General features: G+C 38.9%; 1 protein-coding gene across 3 annotated transcripts in view; it reads right to left on the bottom strand.

The window, feature by feature from the left end:
* Positions 1–4,278: 4,278 nt before the first annotated feature.
* C10H16orf46 (chromosome 10 C16orf46 homolog) overlaps positions 4,279–21,070 on the bottom strand; it is a 29,462-nt gene continuing 12,670 nt past the window's right edge. For 2 of the 3 annotated variants that reach the window (XM_063112147.1, XM_063112148.1), the window contains exons 2-3: positions 17,272–17,361; positions 4,279–6,620 (exon numbers count right to left, since the gene is read on the bottom strand). In XM_063112147.1, coding sequence (XP_062968217.1) covers positions 5,610–6,557 — 948 coding nt within the window. In that variant the 5' untranslated portion in view covers positions 6,558–6,620; positions 17,272–17,361 and the 3' untranslated portion in view covers positions 4,279–5,609. Of the gene's footprint in view, positions 6,621–7,743; positions 7,954–17,271; positions 17,362–21,070 lie in introns of those variants that run through there. The other variant, XM_063112146.1, reaches the window with a different exon arrangement.

Below are 21,070 nucleotides of genomic sequence, written 5' to 3'. Positions count from 1 at the left end.
GATCCCTGTACTGGCCAGCTGTGAAAAAAGAAAAAAAAAAAAATTAAGATAGCATACAAATAGCTTCAAGGTCATTGGTATTTATCCCAAATTCAATGCCAAGTTTCTGTTTTTCTTTACGCCACATGCAGATTAAAACATGAAATCACTAACTTCTTTCACATTTAGAGACTTAGTGAATAGTTATAACCCTTATGTGGTGCTGAAAATAAGAGACTACAGTATGTTTTCAAGTTAGCTGTCTTCAAATTTTAATAAGTAGAGAAATTGTTTCATTTTAAAAGATAAAAAGGAGATAAAGGTTTGTAATTTAAGTTAAAGGGGAGGAAAAAAAGCCATTTTCATACATACCTATGGAGTATAGATTTACCAGTGGTTACAAAGGTGTGTCACATATTTCATTGGCTACCTCTTAATATTTACACCTGTTTAGCACAAGCAGTGAATACTGCTTAAACAGAGAATTCTGAATAATGGCCTTAAATGTAAATATATTAATTTAACATCCTCAAATTATCTTGAAAACCTTGCCAAACCCATAAGGCACATTCTCCGGAAGGAAGGATAAGAGAACAGCAAGAGCTCTTCCTGGCACTGACTGAATGGGCTCTACAATTACTATCAGAGACTGTTCTCAGAGAAAAGCAGGCTTGTGGTCACTTCTTTTTAGAGGGGTCTGGGCAGTTGCCATCAGAAGATCCCAGAAGACCAGAGTACAATGGAGAGCACCTGCACCTTCCAGGATGAGGCAAACAGGCATTTCCTACTTTCCCTTTGCACCTGTGCTAAGGCATCTGTTTGCTCTGTAAGTAGAGCTGTCAGAGAAGCTGAAAACAAAGGCAGTGGGTTCTAGAATTACCAGTTCCCGAAAGCAACGGTTCTCAGCTGGGGAAATTTTGCCATAAGGGGGCATTTAGCAATGCCTAAACACATTTTTTGTTGTCATGATGAGGGGTCCTACTGGCATCTAGTGGGTCAAGGCCAGGAATGCTGCTAAACATCCGACAATGCACAGGATAGACCTCACCACAAAGAATGATCCAGCCCAAAATGGTAATAGTGCCAAGGTCAATAAACTGTACCCTAAACATAGGCCAGTTCGTGGGGTGGAACCTTCAGCACTGCTGTAAATGCAGTATAAAGCTGGGCCATTCAATTCTCTAAGAAGTTATGTATGTTGTTTAGAAGTATGTGTTAATAGAGAAGGCTGAATCCTCATAGTCCTATGTAAAAGAAAAATTTTTAATCTCTTTAGGGTTTTTACTATCAGTAACTTTTAAAATGTTTAAACTGAAATTCACTTAGTTTTTTTTTTTTTTTTTTTTTTTTAAATTTCACACTAGAAAGGCCAGGATCCAGAGCAAGTCTGATTGAAACCTGGGACAAAAAGAACCATTTGCTATTTTGAGTCTCTAATAATAAGGTTTGTGGGCAAGTTAACTGTGCTAAAATAACAGAATTAGGAAGGATTTTAGGCATTAATCCCCTCATTTTATAGGGCAAAGGCGGCAATGCCCAATGTCAAAGCTGGGGTATAAACAAACCCAAATCTCTGAATGGTTCTTAGCTCCTAGGAAAAGGGAAGATGGTTCTATTTTTAACTATTGCAACAGATACCGGATTTATCCTAAGACTGTGTTCAAAAAGATATACAGTAGCTTTGATCTGGGAGATTGAACTTGAAAAGTAAAGTTTTTCCTACAACATGTAAGATGACACAAAATCAGTATAAAAGTCATGGTTTTAATCTTCAGAGCAATAGTATTTAGACTGGTACCATGGAAATGTACGCCAAACAAGATAAGGAAAACAGCCAGAGAATTAGATGGCCTGTGGATTGATTGACAGGAATCCATGCAAGGAGACTTAGCTGACAAGTTACAAAGCTAAGTTTTGAGGACTATTAAAGAGTAAAGACCCATTAAATGTCCAAATGACAGCTCAGCATGGCCACAGGAAGGAAATTATACAGCTTTTTATATTTGATCTAATCAACACATTCAGAAAAACATAAATCTCTGTTGGAGTTTAACATACATTACCTGATCATGAAAGTTGTTCCCATCTTACAGGAAGAAATGACATTCTTGAGTCTTCCTTCCTGCCTTATGTGATATTTCCACCCAGTATGTTAAATGTTCCCCACCTGTGAAATGTATTTGAGCCTTCAGACACTCAGGCTACAGACTCTATGCTGGCTTGACTGAACTCAACCCTTCTGTTGATCAATTTCTCCTTGGGTCAAAGGAGGAACATGATCCCTGATTCTCATGAATATGATCAGGATAAAAAGAGATAATGCCAGGAAGAGGCTTCAAATTCTTAGAACAGTCTTATAAATCCAAATGGAATGACAGTATCACATTAGTGGCTATTAGAACACAGTTGAGTTTAGCTTGGTAATCAAGAGCATGGCATTGAATCTGCTCCTGGCTCCAGAGGTCCCAGTTTGCCTGGCAGACAGCAGGAGAGGTTTCCTGTGGCACCAGGCACGGCCCTTGCCTTATATCGGTCAAGGAACCCCTCTCCTTTTTTGTTCCCTGTCTTGTTTATCAGTAGCTCCTAAACTATAGCATCAAGACTGCATTGGACCCAAGCCCAGACACCCTGAAAAGCCCCCACTGTGAGGCCTGTGGCTGTGCAGCTGTGCCTGCTTGGCAAGCTGGGGGCGCCCAGAGCGAGATGAGCTAGGGCTTCTGTGGTCTTTCTGAGTCTTGAAGCTCATGAACTTAGAGGGAAGGACAGATTGAAAGCAAATTTGATTCTGTATTCAAATCATTGTGTAATATGGTCTTTAAAGTACAGGTAAATTTTACAATATGTGGCAAAGTTCAGAATAAAAAGAAAAAAAAGAACAACAACAACAAAATATATATATAAAAAGAAAAAAAATTAAAAACAAACAAAAAATAAAAAGGACAAAGCTAAAAATTAGGGAAAGTCTTCCAGAGTACCCAAAGGCCTATGTACTTGTCCAAACATAGCCAGGGCTTATTGTGATTTAAAGTCTTCCCCTTGCCTGTAGGGCCGACATTCTGTCTGTGGCGGGAGAGGATTCCCACCCCTCTGACCCCTCCCTTGCCTTATCTAGACCTTAGCAGCTTCCCCAAACCTTAGCCCCAGCCTCATTCATTCCTCAGGCCCTGTGGGAATCCTGTGTCAGGTGTTATCAGAATTCCACTTGATGATTTTTAAGGTTTCAAGAAAAACAAGAGTTTGGAAAGTTTGACTAATGAGATATCCAAAAATAATAAATAGAATGTGGAATGAAACACAGAGCTCTCTATGCTTGGCTTGGAGAGGACTAGAGGAACCAAACCTGAGATGATCACTGGGAGGTAGGAAGAGGCTGCTGATACCTATGTTATAAGATGCTTATCTCTTTTTTAAAACACAGTTATTACCCTAAAAGTTTTTTAGTGACTCAGAATGCCAATGGGAAACTGTATTCTAAAACATTTAGCCTTTACCTTGGACAGTCAGGGACCAGTTTGGATGTTCTGAGCTAATCTGAATGAGAATTGGGACAATTCTAGAGTGCTTTATCCACAGAGGAACCAGTCAAACAAATAAGAGTCCAGAGGGACTTTATCGGGTGCTTGAATAACTACCTAAGCAAAGAGATGCCAAATGCAAAACATTCTTAATCTATTAACAGAAGACTCTCTCTAGTCAATATTTTGTTGGCCAAATTAATTATTTACCCAACAAGGATACTATAAATCTTTAGTAAATGGGCCCTTCCTTTGTTCAGGCCAGCCCTTCTCTTAATTCTAAATTATTATATGTTTAAACCAAAATCTGTAGAATTTACAACTCTTATTTGGACACAGGATTTTTTCTTTAAAAAAAAAACTCCACTGTCACTTAGATCAAACTGCCTCTAGATCTCAAAAGGTAAGTGCATGGGGCTGAGTAGGTGAGGCCTGGTCCCTCACTCATACAGGTGGATACCCTACCCCCTAAACAAACCCTTTTGACTGTTTTATATACTGAGTTTACTCATTATTCTGCTATTTTAAAAAGGGGGTTTGAAAAACTACTGACTTAGGTCGGCAGGCTGTCAGAGCTGGAAGTTACTTAAACCAAGGTCCAACACCCATGGTCCAGAAAAAGTAGAATATTGGGCCTCCTCTTTGGGACAGAATCCAGATGGTTTCTTTATTCAAGAAAGAAGGGGGCGAAACCCTAAAAACCGCTTCTAGACATTAAAGAAGCATCCAACTTCAATAGGCAAATATATCCTCTCATGACTGTTGTACTATAATCATTCCAGCATCTGATATTTTCTAAAAACAAACCAACAAAACAAAACAAAAAGCCTAGGCTAATAGATATCACAAATTACAGAAAGAGATGTTTATAAACACACTCTGTCCACTATAGCATTTAGGATGGAAAGTCCAGAGTCCGAGTACAATCTACGTTAAGCAAATTCAAAGTATGTAATTACAATGCAGCTTAATGGTTATTTATATTACAAAATGGTTTGTCAAAACATTGTCTACAGAGCAAACATCACTCGGCATTTAAAATATAACTCATTTACAAACACTTAATATATATACAACTTCAGGAAATATGCCTTGGTGTAAAATGAGGGCAGAGGGAGGACAGCAGGGAAAAAGTAACAGCCCCATTCCTTAGGTGTCTGGGGTTAAGGGACCAAATATAAGATTCAAGGTAAGGCGAAGGAAGTGTGGAGTGACGATACTCACAATGACTTTTTTTTCCCAAATAACTAATTATTCTTAACCTGCTTCCCAAGCTGGATTTCGTAGAGCTATGGCTAAAACTTCCAGCCACAGAGATTAGCATGAGGCTGCAATTTGAGGATATGACACCCTGGAGAGACAGCATACAGCAGATAATGAACACTCATGAGCACAGTATGAGGATATGACAGCCTGGACACACAGGAGATGATGGACAGTGTATATCCATACAAGGGTAGGATACCTTAGACACACAGGATATATGACACTGTGGACAAAAGGATATTCAGTTAGACACAGGCTTGAGTTTTCTACTAAAGCAATCCTTCAGGTCTTTGTTGCAAGAGAAAAATGAGATAGTAGACAGATATCTGCCTGGTTCAAAAGATCAGAAAGCAATTTGGTCTAATTCAGCCAAGTGTGCTTAGCTTAAGGCACAGATGTAGGGCAGAAAGAGCCCCTGCCGGGTGGCTCCGGGCTGGCATAGGGGCAGCATGGATGGAGGGAGGCCCTTTGGATTCCCCACCTTCCACAAAGCTTCCACTGAGAGTGAAGAGGTAAGGAAGGCAGAGGCCAGGACATTACCTGTTTGCATTTTGTAAATGGCTAAGCAGCAGAAGCAAGTAATAGATGAAGATAGTGTTTTAGATAATAAATCAAAACCCATCCAATAAGGTTCCACTTCCTCTGGTTCTAATACAAAAAAGGATGAGAGACAGAAGAAAAAAAAAAGAGGGGTGGGAGGGAGGGAGAAGTGCAGAGAAGAAAAGAGAAGGAAAAAGAGAGAATGAGGGGAAGGAGAGGAGAAAAAAATGGGGAGAGTGTAGTAGGAGAAAGAGAATGGATGAATGAATTCTGAGCAGTGCTTATTGCCAGGGAATTCTACTGTACAACTCAGAGGAGTCTGTGAGTGGAGACGTGAATAGCAACTCTGCTCACTGTGAGGGACGGCAAGAGAGGTCTTGGGAACACTTTGGTCTCCAGTGTTTGGGGCCTGTTTTCCTGCTTGGCCTCTGTGAGAACGTGCTTTTGGGTGTTCAGGGGAGGTCTTGGCTCCTTGACTTTGAATTTGGCTTTGTAGTTTTGCACTCCCTGTTTCTGCAAAAGCTGCAGGGTGGCAAGATAGCGAATGCTGATGGGGTTGGGAGGGCACACCAGATTTTTCTCAGGCAGGAGGGACCAGTGCAGGCAGCACCGCTCAGGGTTGGCCAGCACGGATGTCCGGGCTGCTGGGGAAGGGAAGGGCAGCATGTTGTTGACCTTAAGGTGCTTGGCCAGCTCAGTGGGTCTCTTTTCACTTTTTCCATCAACCATTTTCAATCCATATGCACAAGCCATACGCTCATCCTTTTCCACACAAAGTACCTTCTCTTCTGACTGCAAGAGAAAGTTCTTACTCTCCTTACCCATAACATCCAAGCCGTTTTGTGGTGAAGCTTTCAGGGGAGGCAGAACTAAGAGGGCCCTGGAAACCAAGGAGTCTGAGTCGGAGAGCTCTCTGTCAGTGCCTCCACTGGGACTCTTGAGGGCCTTTCCCCTGGTAGTCTCAGGGATGACCCAGTCTTCTGTGCACCAAATATATTCCTTGATTTGTAGACTTTTTTTCTCTTTGTGAATGTAGGTGGGAAAGCAGATCTTGCTAATCTCCCTGGAAGCAGTCTTAGGACTCTGGGGCTGTTCCTGAATCTGGGAGGGGCTGCTCTGATCCTTCTCCAGGCTTGCCTCAGCCATAGCCCCTGCCCCCAATTTCCCAGCCTCCATCAAAGGCCTGGCCTCAGGGTTCCCTTGGGAGAGACTGACACAGAGTAAACAGCTGCTGCTGGCACTTTCTCCTACCCTCATCTTTTTTGGTTTCTTCCTCGACCAGATGCAGGCAGTTGGAGAAGTCCTTCCCCAGCCTTGGACCTGCAAATAAAAAGCATATTACTCTAACTGAATTGCTCAAACTCTAGTTGCCCGAATTTTGGCCACATCCCCGTTTTGGCAGTCTTATATGAACCAATATTTTTCTTAAAATTGACTCACCTTTTAAAAGTTTTAACACCTATTTTAGCCTCATACTAAGCAACAGTATTTGTAAATGTCCATTTTGATGTGCTGACTCTTTTCGGATGCACACTAAACTTAGAACTATGAAAATAAAATCAAAACTGTTCAAACTTGTCCTACCTACAAGGATTTCTTGTACCGCCAGTTTCTGTTTACCATACCTAGGGTGGATGTTGCTTGGAGGGACTGGAGAGAGAGCAATGAGCAGAGGCAGGTCCTGAGGTGCACAGGCATTCATACCTAAGGCACCTCCACCCCATCCACTTCCAGAGTAACCTGGTTGACCTTGCCACAAAGGTCACCATTAAAACAGGGTTGTCAGATAAAGATACAGGACATTTGGGACATACTTATTCTATGTTGTTTATCTGAAATTCAAATTCACTGGGCATCCTATATTTTCATTTGCTTAATCTGTAAACCCTACATTTAATCACTGGATTAGACCAAGATTCCTTACAGTTTTAAATTTAGGATTCTATTATTGATTCCAAGAATAGTTTAAGCATAAACCCACAAGGTTCTGAGTAGAACCATTAGGACAGAAACTTCAGGTCTCTCAGGGAGTTTAGCACAGCAGTTAGGGAGCTCAGGTTCTGGAGTCCAGAGGACTTGGATTCAATCCCCGCCTTGGTCACTTACTGGCTGGGTGATCTTTGGCATGTTATTTTATCTTTTGGGTGCTGAAGTATTCTTATCCAAAAAATGAGGCTGTTAATACCTGCCTCATGTGACTACTGAGAGGCTGAACAAATTAATGTATGTAAAGCATTTAGTACTGTTCTGTTCACATACTGAAGTGACCATAAATACTCTGAAATTGGTACTGCTATTATCATCAGTAATATTTTATTTCTGTTCTAAGAGTTTCTATACTCCATTGATTCCATGTATTTTGGTAATATTAGCTATTTTTGAGAAAGAAAGGCTTGTATCAAAACACTGATGTACAAGAGCTCTAACTCAAGAAGATACTCACTGCTTCTTCCCATCCAGTTCCAATAATAAACTCATGGGCTTTTTCATCTTGTTCAAGTGTAATGTCACTGATATTAAGAAGACACCAAATATGATTCTTTTCACTTCTTTCATCTGGACAAGTACAGGTTAGTTCTGTGTCTTCTGTGCTTTGAATTTCATTATTTTCACTATTTTCTAAATCAGTCTTATTTTTCTGACAGAAATCCATTACTGTGATGGTTGCTTAAAGTTTTTAACATCTTCTTCCTGCAGTTTGAAAATGTGGATTGAACTTGTGTTTTAATATTAATTTTTTTAAAAAGCAGTTAAATTAATCAGGTGAAATATCTTTAAGACACATTCAGAAGTGGACTGTGAACAAACATTATGAAACCATCGTTGCCAACTATTGACATTATAAAGATAGATAAGGCTAATTTTAATTAAAGACTAATGGATTTAATTAAAGACCAATGTTAGGAGTGAAGAAAGGCTAGGAAGACATTAGCACAGGCTCTATCTCTTGTGTGGGGTACAGAGTGCAGTAAAGAACATAGGTTCAAACATCCCCACCCTCCCTCTCCAAAAATGTCCAAATAATATTCTGTTCACACCAAGAGAACTGTAGTGGCTATGTGTGATTTATGTACCCCCAGCCTCCTTACCCTCCTCCTTTCACCCTTCCCAACAACCCTTGATACTGGCTTGGGGATCCATAAGCTTCTGAGGAAGCTAGTGGATTATGTAGTCTAGGCTAAGTCAATCATTGATTCATTCTCCTTCCCATACCTCCACCCCTGTGTTCCCACTCTACTCCCCAAACTAACTACTAGTTCTCAAAAAAAGAAAAGATAAAGAAAATAAGTGTTGGTAAGGATATGAAGAAATCAGAATCCTTCACTGGTTGTGGGAATGAAAAATAGTTTTTGGAAATGTTTGGAAAACAGTTTGGTAGCTCCTCAACAACTAAGAATAATGGATAAAATATAAAAAAGCACTTCCTGAAGGTACTAGAGAGCACCCAAAGGCAAGCAGACACGGAGGGCATCTAGACTTGGAAAAAGGAAAGGGGATAGGTTAGTTTCCTGTTTTCTACTGCTTTTTATCTGAAGACTGGCATTGATCTTTAGAACCAAGGGACAGAGTTCAGGGCAACTAAAGTAAATGGAAAGTGGATTGGGGGAAATTCTGGAAAGGAGAGAGCCAGAAGAGTGGATATCCCTAACTTCTTCGTAAAAATTCTGCTCAAATCTCAGGCTGACCCCTGAACTACATACACATAGGTCAGATTCCAAGGAGCCCAGATGAAAGTAAAAGAACTGAACAGAGATTTCTGCTGCTGCCTACTACAACAGAAATGGAGCATGCAGTTTAAGTCCAGCCACAAAAAGTGCCTTACTTGAAAAATTCAGGATTCTTCAGAGGAACATGATAGAATGGAGTTTCTATAATGTATGATTCACAATTTTCAGGATTCAGTCCCAAACTACTGAACACACAAAGAAACAAAATGTAAATCACCCTGAGATGACCCAGTTGTTGAAATTGGCAGACAGGATTTTAAGAAGAGTTATTATGACTATTTTCAAGGACATAAATGAAAATATGTTCATAATAAAGTAGCAAATAGGAAATCTAGTAGAGAAATGGAAATCACTTATTAAAAAATGAAAACTCTAGAACTGAAAAATATAAAATATGAAATAAAAAAATTAAGAGCAGATTGGAAATGACAAAGGAAGAGTCATAAACATGAAAACAGATCAATAGAAATTATTCAATACAGAAAATATATAGAAAAGAGTTTAAAAAATCAACAGAGCCTCAGGGACCTGTGGGACAATATTAAATAGGCTAAAATATATATATAATTGGAGTCCCTGTAAGTAAGGAGAATGAGAATGTGGCAGAAATAATTTCTGAAGGCATAATTTATGGCTGAAATTTCCCAAATACGGTAAAAAAAAAAAATTTATAGATTCAAGAAGTTCAGTGTGAATCCCAAGAAGGATAAATATAAAGAAAGCCACACAGAGCCACATCAGAGTCAAACTTCTAAAAACCAAAGTAGAAAGGAAAATCTTAAAATCAGTCAAAGAAAAACTTCAGCTCATGTACATGCAAAAATAATATAAATAATCCCTAACTTCTCATCAGAAACAATAGAAGCTATAGACAGTGAAATGACTTCACTAAAATGCCAAAAAAAAAAAAAAAAATGGCCAAAGAAAATATTATGCCCAGTGAAAATCTCCTTCAAGAATAAAGGTAAAATAAAGACTTTTTCAGATAAACAAAAACTTGGAATTTGCTATCAGAAGACCTGTACAACAAGAAATGCTAAAATTCTTTAGACTGAATAGAAAGGATACCAAATGTGGAATTCAAGAAGGAATGAAGAGCAACAGAAATGGCAAATACATAAAAATATAAAATATGCTCATAATGAATTAGCAAATAGGAAATCTAGTAGAAAAACAGAAATCACTTCTTAAAAAATGAAAACCCTAGAACTGAAAAATATAAAATATGAAATCAAAAAATTAACAGCAGATTGGAAATGACAAAAGAAGAGTCATAAACATGAAGATAGATCAATAGAAATTATCCAATATAAAATAATATAGAAAAGAGTAAACATGTAAATATAAAAGATTTTTTCCTCTTAATTTCTTGAAAATACAAATGACTGTTTAAGGCAAAAATTAAAACTTTATATTGTGGGGTTTAGGATGTATTCAGCTGTAATATATAATACAACTATATCATAAAGGATGGGGATAGGGAATAGGCCTGAATAGTTGTAAGACTTTTATATTTTACATGAAGTGGTATAATATTAATTCTAAGTTCTCTGTGAGCAGTGGTTCTCAACTGGGAATGATGTGCCCCCCCTGGGAGATGTGTGGTAATGTCTGGAGACATTTTTAGTTGACACAACTGGGGGACATCTAGTGGATAGCAGCTAGGGAATGCTGCTAAACATTCTACAATGCATAGAACAGCCCCCCACATCATAGAATTATCTGTCCCAAAATGTCATTAAGAGCAAGGTTGAGGAAGCCTGCCCTAGAGCAACCACTGAAAACTACCCATAAAACAAAAAACAATAATAATGTAAAGACACAAGAAAAGAGAACAGGAAAGAAGATAGGAAGAAGACAGTAAAGGAAGAACAGCAGAACAAAAAACACAGCAGACAAACAAAAAACAAATAATAAAATGGCAGACCTAAATCCAATCATATCAAATTACATTAAATGTAAATGGACTAGTCATTGCAATTAAAAGACAGAGACTGTGGGATTTTTAATCTACTGACATAGATTTTTAAAAAGTTAACCTGAAGGTATGCTGTCTACAAGAGACACATTTTAAAGATAAAGACACAGTTAGGTTGAAAGTAACGAGATGGAGGGCCGAGCCCATGGTGCACTTGGGAGAGTGCGGCACTGGGAGCACGGCAACGCTCCTGCCGCGGGTTCGGATCCTATATAGGAATAGCCGGTGCACTCACGGGGCTGAGTGCTGGTCACGAATAAGGCAAAAAAAAAAAAAAAAGAAAGTAACGAGATGGAAAAAAATAACATATCTGTTAACTGCTGGATTATGCCTTGCCTGAGACTTACCTTTAGACTCTTCAGTTATATGCCCTAGTGAATTCCTTCCATTGTTTAATACTGTCTGAGTTGGTATTTTGTTACTTAAAATAGAACTATTTCTGAGACAAATAGTGAAGAGACTTCTAAGAGGTATTTGTATACATGGTTAGGAAAGAACAGAAGGTCCGGGCAGGTCAACAGAGTCCATAATACAACTCCACCCTCCTCTGAGCAGCAGGGTTGCCTAGCTGTTGATAGTGCTGGGGATATATGTTACTGCCAGTACTTTTTTGTGTTGGTCAGGCTAAGAGAAAATGAACAGAAGATCAGCAGCAAAGTATAGAGACTGCCAGTAAGAAGCAATAGAACTTAAATGTAAGATCACTAGGGACTTGGCATGAGTGGAGTGACAAAGAATAAGAAAAACAGTAAAACAAGAAAAAATTCTGGGCTAAGACTGTGCTTCCCTATGGATAAGAAGTCAGCATGAAGTTCCTAAAAGCAGTGCATAGCACAAGAGATGCTTGCAAATGTTTGCTGAAAGAACAAGGCATAATTGTAAGGCAATTATGTATATAATTATGCATATAATACACTTAAGTATATTCATTTAGCTAGAGTGTTTCGGGAATAAGATAAGAAATAGGAGGAAAATTCCACCTTGTCACATTACATCCATCAGTCTCTCTCTTAGTTTCCTCATCTGCAAAATGAGAATAATGTTACTTCTCAAGAGTTTTTGAGGATTAAATGAGATAACACATTAAAAAAACAAAAAACAAGAACTTGGTCCAAGTGAGGAATCAATAAATAGTAGGTGTTATTGTTTGAACTGTGTTCCCCTAAAATTTATATATTAAAGTCCTAATCCCCAGTACCTCACAATGTGAACTTATTTGAAGATAGGATCTTTACAGAAGTAATCGAGTTAAAGTGAGATCATTAGGGTGGGTCTAATCCAATATGACTGGTGTCCTTATGACACAGCTTGAGTATGCTGTCCCCCCAAAACTCATGTCAAAACCTGATCCCCAGGGGCTGGCCTATGGCTCACTCGGGAGAGTGTGGTGCTGATAACACCAAGGCCATGGGTTCGGATCCTGTATAGGGATGGCTGGTTAGCTCACTGGGTGAGCATGGTGCTGATAACACCAAGTCAAGGGTTAAGATCCCCTTACTGGTCATCTTTAAAAAAAAAAAAATCTGATCCCCAATGTGGCAGTGTTGAAAGCTGTTTCGGTCATAAGGGTGGATCGCTCATGAATAGATTAATACCCTCCCTGGGAGAGGATAGTGGGTGAGTTCTCTTGCTCTATTAGCTCCCATGAGAGCTGGTTGTTCAAAGGACCCTGGCACCTCCTCCTCTCTCTTGCTTCCTCCTCTTGCCATGTGATCTTGCACCTGCCAGCCGCCTGCCACTTCCATGAGTAGAAGCAGCCTGAGGCCCACACCAGATACATCTGTCCCAGAATTGTGAGGCAAATAAAACTCTTTTATTTATAAATTACCCAGTTTATTTATAAATTACCCAGTTTCAGGTATTCTATTATAGCAACACAAAAACGGACTAAGACACCTTATAAAAAGGGGAAATTTGGACACAGACACATGCACAGAAGGAAGACGATGTGAAAAGACATAGAAGAAGATGGCCATCTACAAGCAAAAGAGAGGAGCCTAGAACAGATGCTTCCCTCACAGCCCTAAGAAGGAACCAAACCTGCCATACCTTGATTTAAATATCAAATGTACAGAACTGTGAGATAATAAATTTCTGTAGTTTAAGCCAATCAGTCTGTGGTACTTTGTATGGCAGCCCTAGCAAAATAATACAGTAGTTGATGGTGTTAATACTGGTGATGATACTATCTACCCTTAACGGATATTTTTCCCAGTTGAAAAATGGGACTTAATACTTATGATCCAGGCAAAGGGTTGGGGAAGTCATAATCCTGATCAGAGAACAGACTCTGGTGCCAAATAGCCTAATAGTTCTAATCCTATTTACTAAGTGTGTGACCTTGAGCAAGTTACTTTCCTGGGGAAAGGAACCTTAGCCAGTGAATGGCCATCTTTGGGGTAACTAAGACAAAGCAGAAATTTTCAGTTAGCCATTAACTTAGGAACAATGCTATTTCAACTAGTGACTTGCTGAACTCACAGTTCTCCTTTTTCAAGTGAGTCAAAGTCATTCCAAGCTGAAGAACTGATAATCATCAATTCCTTGAGGTTAGCAGAGGAATTGAGAAACTGACCATAAGGCTGAAACTGCCCAGAGATGAAATCATACCCCAAAAAGGATCCTTCTCAAAAGTTGATTTCTGTTTATCTCCCATTACACCCTCTTGTGTTGATCTACTTTAGATGTTGCTCACCTAAAATTAAGAATTGAAACTAAGTTTTCTTGTTTTCCTTACCTTTCCTAATCAACTGCAAACAAAGGAATTCCAAGAGAAAGGGAAAGCACCCTGGCTGATTATTAAATCACCTTCTTGCTTAAAGGAAAATTGCATCCACATTAGTTAGAGGTACGAGTCAGGTATTTTTAAGTTCCAGTGATGCCTGAGTGAGGTTGTTGTCTTCGAGCTCTCCCTAGTAGATAAGGACTCCAACCCCAAGATAACATCAAGGGTTTGAAGCTGACCAGTCCACCAACTGCAGACTCCATGACGCCAAAGCATCCATTCCATGATGGGACCTGACATCTGATTCAGACCCCCTGCTGAACCCATGACCAGCCTCCCCATTTTCCTGCATGACAAAACCCTTACCTCACCATCCTGCCTCTTTCCCTTTATAAACTCCAGAACAGGCATCAGAAGGCGGGATGATTTTAGCCTGGTCATCCCCCAAATGCCAATTATCTGAATAAAACTTCCAATCCTTGCACCAGCTTTTGGACTTTCAGGTCATTTGTTTAGGACAAGGGGCAGCCAAGCCTGTTGATGGTAACATTGGGTCTGGTTGCTCATCACAGTACCTCCCCACAGACAGGGGCTCCTCCTGGTGAAACAGAGTAAAGCTAGGCCTGTGAACCAAACTGACTCCATTTTCCCTGCAGAGGACACTCTGTTACTTTTCTACTCCTCAGTCATGGGACCCCCCCAGGGCAAATGATTACCCCATAGGCTGCCCTGACAAAATAGACTGAGATGAGAGGAAACAGATATTTACTGAGTTGCAAAACCCCTCCCCAAGGTTTGTTTACTATAATTGTAGAAGTTACAGATTAACCTTAAGACCCCTTTAGGAATTCCCACCTGAGCACAAAGCATCAAGGTGACTGCTACAATGACCCTCCTGGGGTGACAATGATGAATACCACTGCCATTTTGGACCTACAAAGCATGCACCTATTACACAACCAGGAAGAACAGAACGGACCACCTCTAGTGACACTGGCCTGTACCCCTTAACTCCTTTCCCTATAAAAGACCCTGAACAGCTCCCCTCGGGGGGCTAGCTTTACTGTCGCTACCCTCCTTATGCATAAGTCTATCTCCTCTTTTAATAAAGCATTGCTTGCTTTACTGCTGGGTACATTGTTCATTTCTATGACTTTGAAATCCTAGAGCCTAATTTAATCACTGGCAAAAATTGGAAAGTTTTGGGCACCAGAGAAGACTCTAGCTGAAAGAGGCAAGTGGTCACTGGGACTATTTTGCTACCATGTCTCTGCTGCTGGTAGATCTCTCCTGGAGTATGTGGCCTAAATTCTGACAAGGCAATGTTTTATTCTCTTTACCTTTCTCTGATTTCCTGAGCCCTCTTCTGCTGTTTGGTTGGATTGTATCCGCTACTATGTAGGTTCACCATGGAGGGCTCCCGGCTATGCTTTGTCTCTGATTTTCCGAGCCCTCTTCTGCTGTTCTGTATAGATGCGCCCTGGAGGGCTCCTGGCCATGCTTTGTTGCTCTGATTTAAATATAGTCGATATTTTTCTTCTTTATTCCACCAACAATGGGGAAAACTTTTATCAATTACTGTCAGTGGAATAGGCTGGCCCCGCCAATTGGGACTAGGATAAACTGGACCCCACTGCTCCTCTTTTCTCTTTGTTTGTTTGTTTGTTTGGTTAGACATTTAGTTGAGTACTGGTAATCTGAATAAACCATGCAATCCTTGCACCAAATTTTGGACTTTCGGGTAATTTGTGTAATGCGAGAGGGCACGCTGAGCCTGATCTGTCGGTAACACTGGGGACTCCACAAGCTGTGGAAATTAATTCAAATGTCTAAGCAGTGACCACCAATGGTCTGGCTTGAGTGCTAATGGGCAGCCAGTGTCTTCGTGAGGCATTCCTTGCTTGTGATGAGACAAGCCACTGGAGACCGACACCTTGCTTTCTTTCTCTCAAATGTGACCCTGACCAAAAACTCACTATTTTCATTTTTTGTTAAGGTAGAGAGATCAGTACTTCTTATAAAAAAAAAAAATCTGTTTAATTACCATTTTGGCTTTATAAATAGGCTTAAAGTAGCATTTTGATGGTAATAAAAAAAATTCCATTTACCTATGGAAGGTCAAATATCTTTGGACATCCTACTTTTTTCCAATATGACATCAAAGGGAATGAATAAAATCTGAAAGGAAAAAATGATATTACAAATGACTAAAAACTAGAAGCACCATTCTGTTTACAAAGAGAAGCATGATTAGAGCCCAGACAGACGGTGCAAACCAGCCTGATCCTTTCATATTTTGAAATTTCATTTCAAACACTGTGTAGCAGCCCCAAGAGGCTCCTACAAGTATACTCTGACCTTGCTCTCTTCTGAATTACAAATGCACTTGTACCACAGAACCCCACAAGTGTACAGTTTGAAAGAAGCAGAGAATCAAAAGCAAAGACATTTATTAAATAATAAAATAAGCTTAAACTTGAGGTCAATATAGCAAAGAAATAGATACTGTTTAGGAGAAATTAATTATAATTAGGATGTTCAAATCAATAAGAAAAATGCTCTGTGCTTGAATTATCTCCACTGACAAGCATACACTACTTGCAGAGCCTGTTCCAATGACAAAGTGCCCTAATTTACTAGTTCTCAAACTTGGCTGCACCTTGGAATCATTTAGGGGGCTTTATAAAAAATACTGATGCTCAGACCATACTCACAGAGGGTCTTATTATAATTGGCATAGGTATAGCCTATGTATTATGATTTTTAAAAGAACTGTCAGTGATTCTAAAGACCAGTAAAGTTAGAGAACTGCTGTTCTGTGAGAAAGTTCTTCCTTATATTCAGCCAACATTGGCTGCCATGCCCCATCAACATCCTCCATCCCTGGTCCCAGTTATGCCCTCCAGAGCGAGGCTTTGTATTGGAAGCATATGGATGAGCTTCAGGAGGTCTATGATATCTCTGAAAATTCCTGCACCAGAATCACAACACTGTCTGTCAGGACAAAAGCTGAGAATAATTGATCCAGAGACTGCCCATTGTCTCAACATCTCGAAAACCCTATCAAATGGTTCCATGTGCTCATCTTCTCTTCCAGGGTAACCATCTCCAGCTCCTTCAACCATTCCTCATGTCATGAGAATAGGTGAAATCTGGGGGGGAGACTACATACATACAAATAGAGAGAAAGGAACACAGAGGCCAAAAGATGTGATATTGGGTAAGTCCCTATTTTGCAGTATAAATTGGACCCAGCAAGGGAACCAGAAAAGGTTCCAGTCACATTCTATTACAAAGTAGCAATAGAAACCTAGGTAACAATAATAATTTAATAATTAAACTTATTGTCATGTAGATCTTACTATGCGCCAGGCATGGTTATAAGCACTCTACGTATTTCTTATAAACATTACATTTTTATAAGCATTTAATGGAGGATTATGAGGATCTGTATTGACTCCTTATGACACAAAACTCGGAATCATCCCTGAGTCAGTAAACACAGTAAAAACACAGTCAAAAGGTCAGATTACTTCATACCAGATCACTAGATGCTCCTTCGGAACACTCATGTTCTTCAAGCAGGATCAAGATGCTCCACCACTAAAAGAGAATACTGGTGGTCTTTTCCTAATAGAAAAAAAAAATCAGTTAGTGGATAGAATCGTCTTTATTTTAAGTTTTCCTTTTACAAAAGTACCTTCAAATTTTATTACCCATTCTTTTTTTCCAGTTTATGTTAACAAATGACAAATAAAAATGTATAGGAAGCAAAGATCAACTAAAAGAGTGTTATTTCTCACAAATTGGATGTAGTTTTATTCTTATGTTGGAATGCAGAAATCTGCATTAATATAATATTTTCTGATAGTAAAATTATGCCTAATTTACAGACTTGAAGTAATTTAAGAGTTCATGCTATTTCATTTCTTGACTTCCACTGAGCTTTACCTAACTCAGTTTGAGAATCACGGGTACAAAGCATAGATCAAAGTCCATAGTGATGTGTTCCATCACATCAAAAAAACACAAAGATCACAGTGAAAATGCTGCCACAGGAAATGCATTTGCAGATGCAACTATTAAATTGGATTTGGAGAACAAAGCAGGAAGGCTCACAGACCCAGTAGGCTGGAAGGTATTAAACCCTATTACATAAGCTATTGAAATAACCAGAACCAAAATGTACAAAGAAATTGGTGACTGAGCTACAAGTCTCCAAAGTAGATGTCCAGATAAACAAGAATAAACTCAAAGAAAAACTGAACAAAGAACTTAAGGTATTTGGAAAAGAAATAGAGAAGGTGAATGGAGTTTAATAAATACAGCCTATGGAAATTCACATGATCCAGAAAATATCTTTTCTGGTAGAATTTAAAGAAAAACAGAAAGGAAAAGATCAGCCAAAGAACCGTTAAGTAGCTTGTTTACCAAGAACATAAGCCATTATGGCTTACCACAAAATAATCCTGCTGGGTAGGGGAAGAGGTTGTGGTTAGGGAGGGAATGAAATAAAAGTGGCCACAAGTTCTATTTGTTTTAGATGGGTATGAGGACATGGAGATTAATTATACTATTCTCTCTACTTTTATGTAAGCGTGAAATTTTCCATAACAAAAAAATTGTTTAAGCTTTTATGTTATCAGAGTGTTTCAAGAAGTGAAATATGGAATAATTGTGGAGGTCAAGGTACTGTAAATTTTGACCTTAAGCAAACTGAAATAAATGTATCAAAGGATGAATAAATAACATGGTTTGTATAATTAAGTTCGAGTTAAGACCTTGAATGAGGACTTATTGAAAAAGAACAGGAACACAGTAAATGTATAGCAAATCAGAGAGTAGTGTTTATGAAGGTAATTTAGAGAAACTCCATAAATAATTGTCCAATTATTCTTAAGTCAGTACACAAAGCCTTCTCAATGAATTTACTAAACTGCCAAGGAAAGGGTTGGAAATGCAGACAAAGAATAGATATTACTATTTGGATCTCTGACACTATTTTAAGATCATGCAGTTTTTTAATGAACTGAGAAGTATACAGACTTCCAAATGCCTCTCTGTTATACATCTGGCAAAATCAGTGTGGCTTTAACACACTAACCAATCTGTAACTTAGAATAAAAAGTGTCTTGCTACTGAAATGAACAAAGATATCATTAAGCTACCACAGTCAACAGTAGAGGCACACCAATATCACAACTGAGCACAGCAAAAGGACATATTTCTGTTGCATGTTGTGTAAAAATGAAAATGGGGTAGGGGGAAAATCAATGTAAACTGAGAACAATGAATATATCTACTATTTACAAAGAAGTCATGTTGTCCAAAGAAAAACCTATTTGAAAAAAAGACCCTCTGACCCAGAACAAAGAAATTTCCGAAAGGCTAGTAGCTGAAGAAAAACTAAGAAAAGGGATAGGAGAAGAAACAGAAAGGACAAACACAAATATGTCATACAGTACAAAAAGGGCCTTTGTATTGTTTTGATAAAGAAGGTAATAACACGTTTACTTTATCATTTTAACGAAAATGAAGTTAGAAATGGATCTATAAAAAAACTGAGAATTTTTTTTTTTGCTTGTTTTGTTTTATTTTTTGCATGTTTCTTTGTTTGTCCCAGAAATGGCTCAAGCTGCCAAGTTCTTTTTGGAAAAGGTTGCACTGGCAGCCTGATCAGGGCAAACTTCAGTTTGGCCTGGTTACAGTCCATTAGTCTTAGTTACATAGTATTAGTCAAGATAGGCAAGCATATGCCGCAATAACAAGCAACCCTACTTTTTTTCCAGTGGTAAAAAAACAACATCTGTTTAGTTCTAACTCATGCTATATGTCCATTATATGACATCCTGGACTCTGATTCACATAGTCCTCATTCTGGAACTTGAACTGATGGAAGCTCCATCATCAGAAACCTTAGCTAACTCATGGCAGAAAGTGATGGCAAACACGGGGACTCACGCAGTGGCTGGAACAAATCACAAGGCACTGCCTAACTTCAAGGAGAATTGGGGATTATTCTTCCTCCTCCAACTCCAGAAAGAAAAGGAAGTCAGATTTTGGTGGCAGGTAGTAACATCTTGGCACCATACTAGTCTGGTGACATACAAAAAAATATGTGTTGTAAAAATACCTATATGTATTGTAAATATCACAACCTAAAATGTGGACATTTATCATCCTTCAAAGTAGAGTCTAGGGCTCCTGGGAATGGGAAGTCCTAGATCTTAAGAAAACAAGACTATGTGTTTAGGATATTATAAAGCTGTTCTTATAATTTTCTTCAACTTTTTGGATTCTAAAATTTATACGATAATACAGGGGCTTAAAGTTAGATTAAAAAATTTAAAGAAGTTGGAGTAATGCCCTGATGAATATCAAGATATGAATCTAGAGCAGAATTTTTGTGTAGATACTGACAAGCTAGTTTTAGAATGTATAGGGTAAGGCAAAGAAACTAAGATAGCTAAAACATTTTGAAAAGGAAGAATAAAGTGCAGGAATCACACTACCCAGTTTTAAGAATGACCATAAAGCTACAGTAATCAAAACAATATGGTAATGGTAAATGGAGAGACACACAGACCAGTGGGTCAGAACAGGGAGTCCAGAAATATACCCACACAAACATGGTCAATTGATTTTTTACAACAGCACAAAAATAATTAAATACAGAAAGAACAGTCTTTCAACTAATGGTGTTGCAACAACTCACCATATGCAAAAAAAAAAACCAAAAAAAACCCCAACTTCAAAATGGGTCATAGATGTAAATATAAATCATAAAACTACACAGGTTTTAGAAAAAAACATAGGAGAAAATCTTCATAACCTGTGGTTAGGGAAAGAGTTCTTAGAAGTAACACCAAAAGCATGACCTGTAAAAGAAAAAAATTAATAAACTGGTGTTAATCAAAATTAGTAACATCTTTTTTTTTTGGCAGCTGGCCAGTGCAGGAATCTGACCTTAGTGTTATAACACTGTGTTTTAACCGAGCTAACCAGCCAGCAAAAATAAAGAACTTTCGCTCTGCCAAAGGCTCTGTTAGAGAATGAAAAGAGAAAAGTGATCAAGATGGAAGAACAGAAGATCCCTGGCATTGCTCCCCTGCCCCCACCACCACAACCGATAAACTGGCAACTATTAAAAAGCAAAAAGTACAATGCTGAGATTGTTGGAGCTAGGGGAAGAGAAGGAGAGACCCACAGAGTCTGTGAAGGCGTGTAAGGCCACCGTGAGAGGCAGGAGAGACCACTCCAACCATTCCAAGTCCCAGCCACTTCCGGGTCTGGTGAGGTACAAGGCAATGGGCAGTTGCAGCATGCAGAGCAGCTATCA

This window comes from Cynocephalus volans, chromosome 10, assembly GCF_027409185.1.
Source record: "Cynocephalus volans isolate mCynVol1 chromosome 10, mCynVol1.pri, whole genome shotgun sequence".
Classification (NCBI taxonomy): Eukaryota; Metazoa; Chordata; class Mammalia; order Dermoptera; family Cynocephalidae; genus Cynocephalus; species Cynocephalus volans.
Note: the sequence above shows the minus strand (reverse complement) of the source record. Positions and strands in the feature narration are given on the sequence as shown.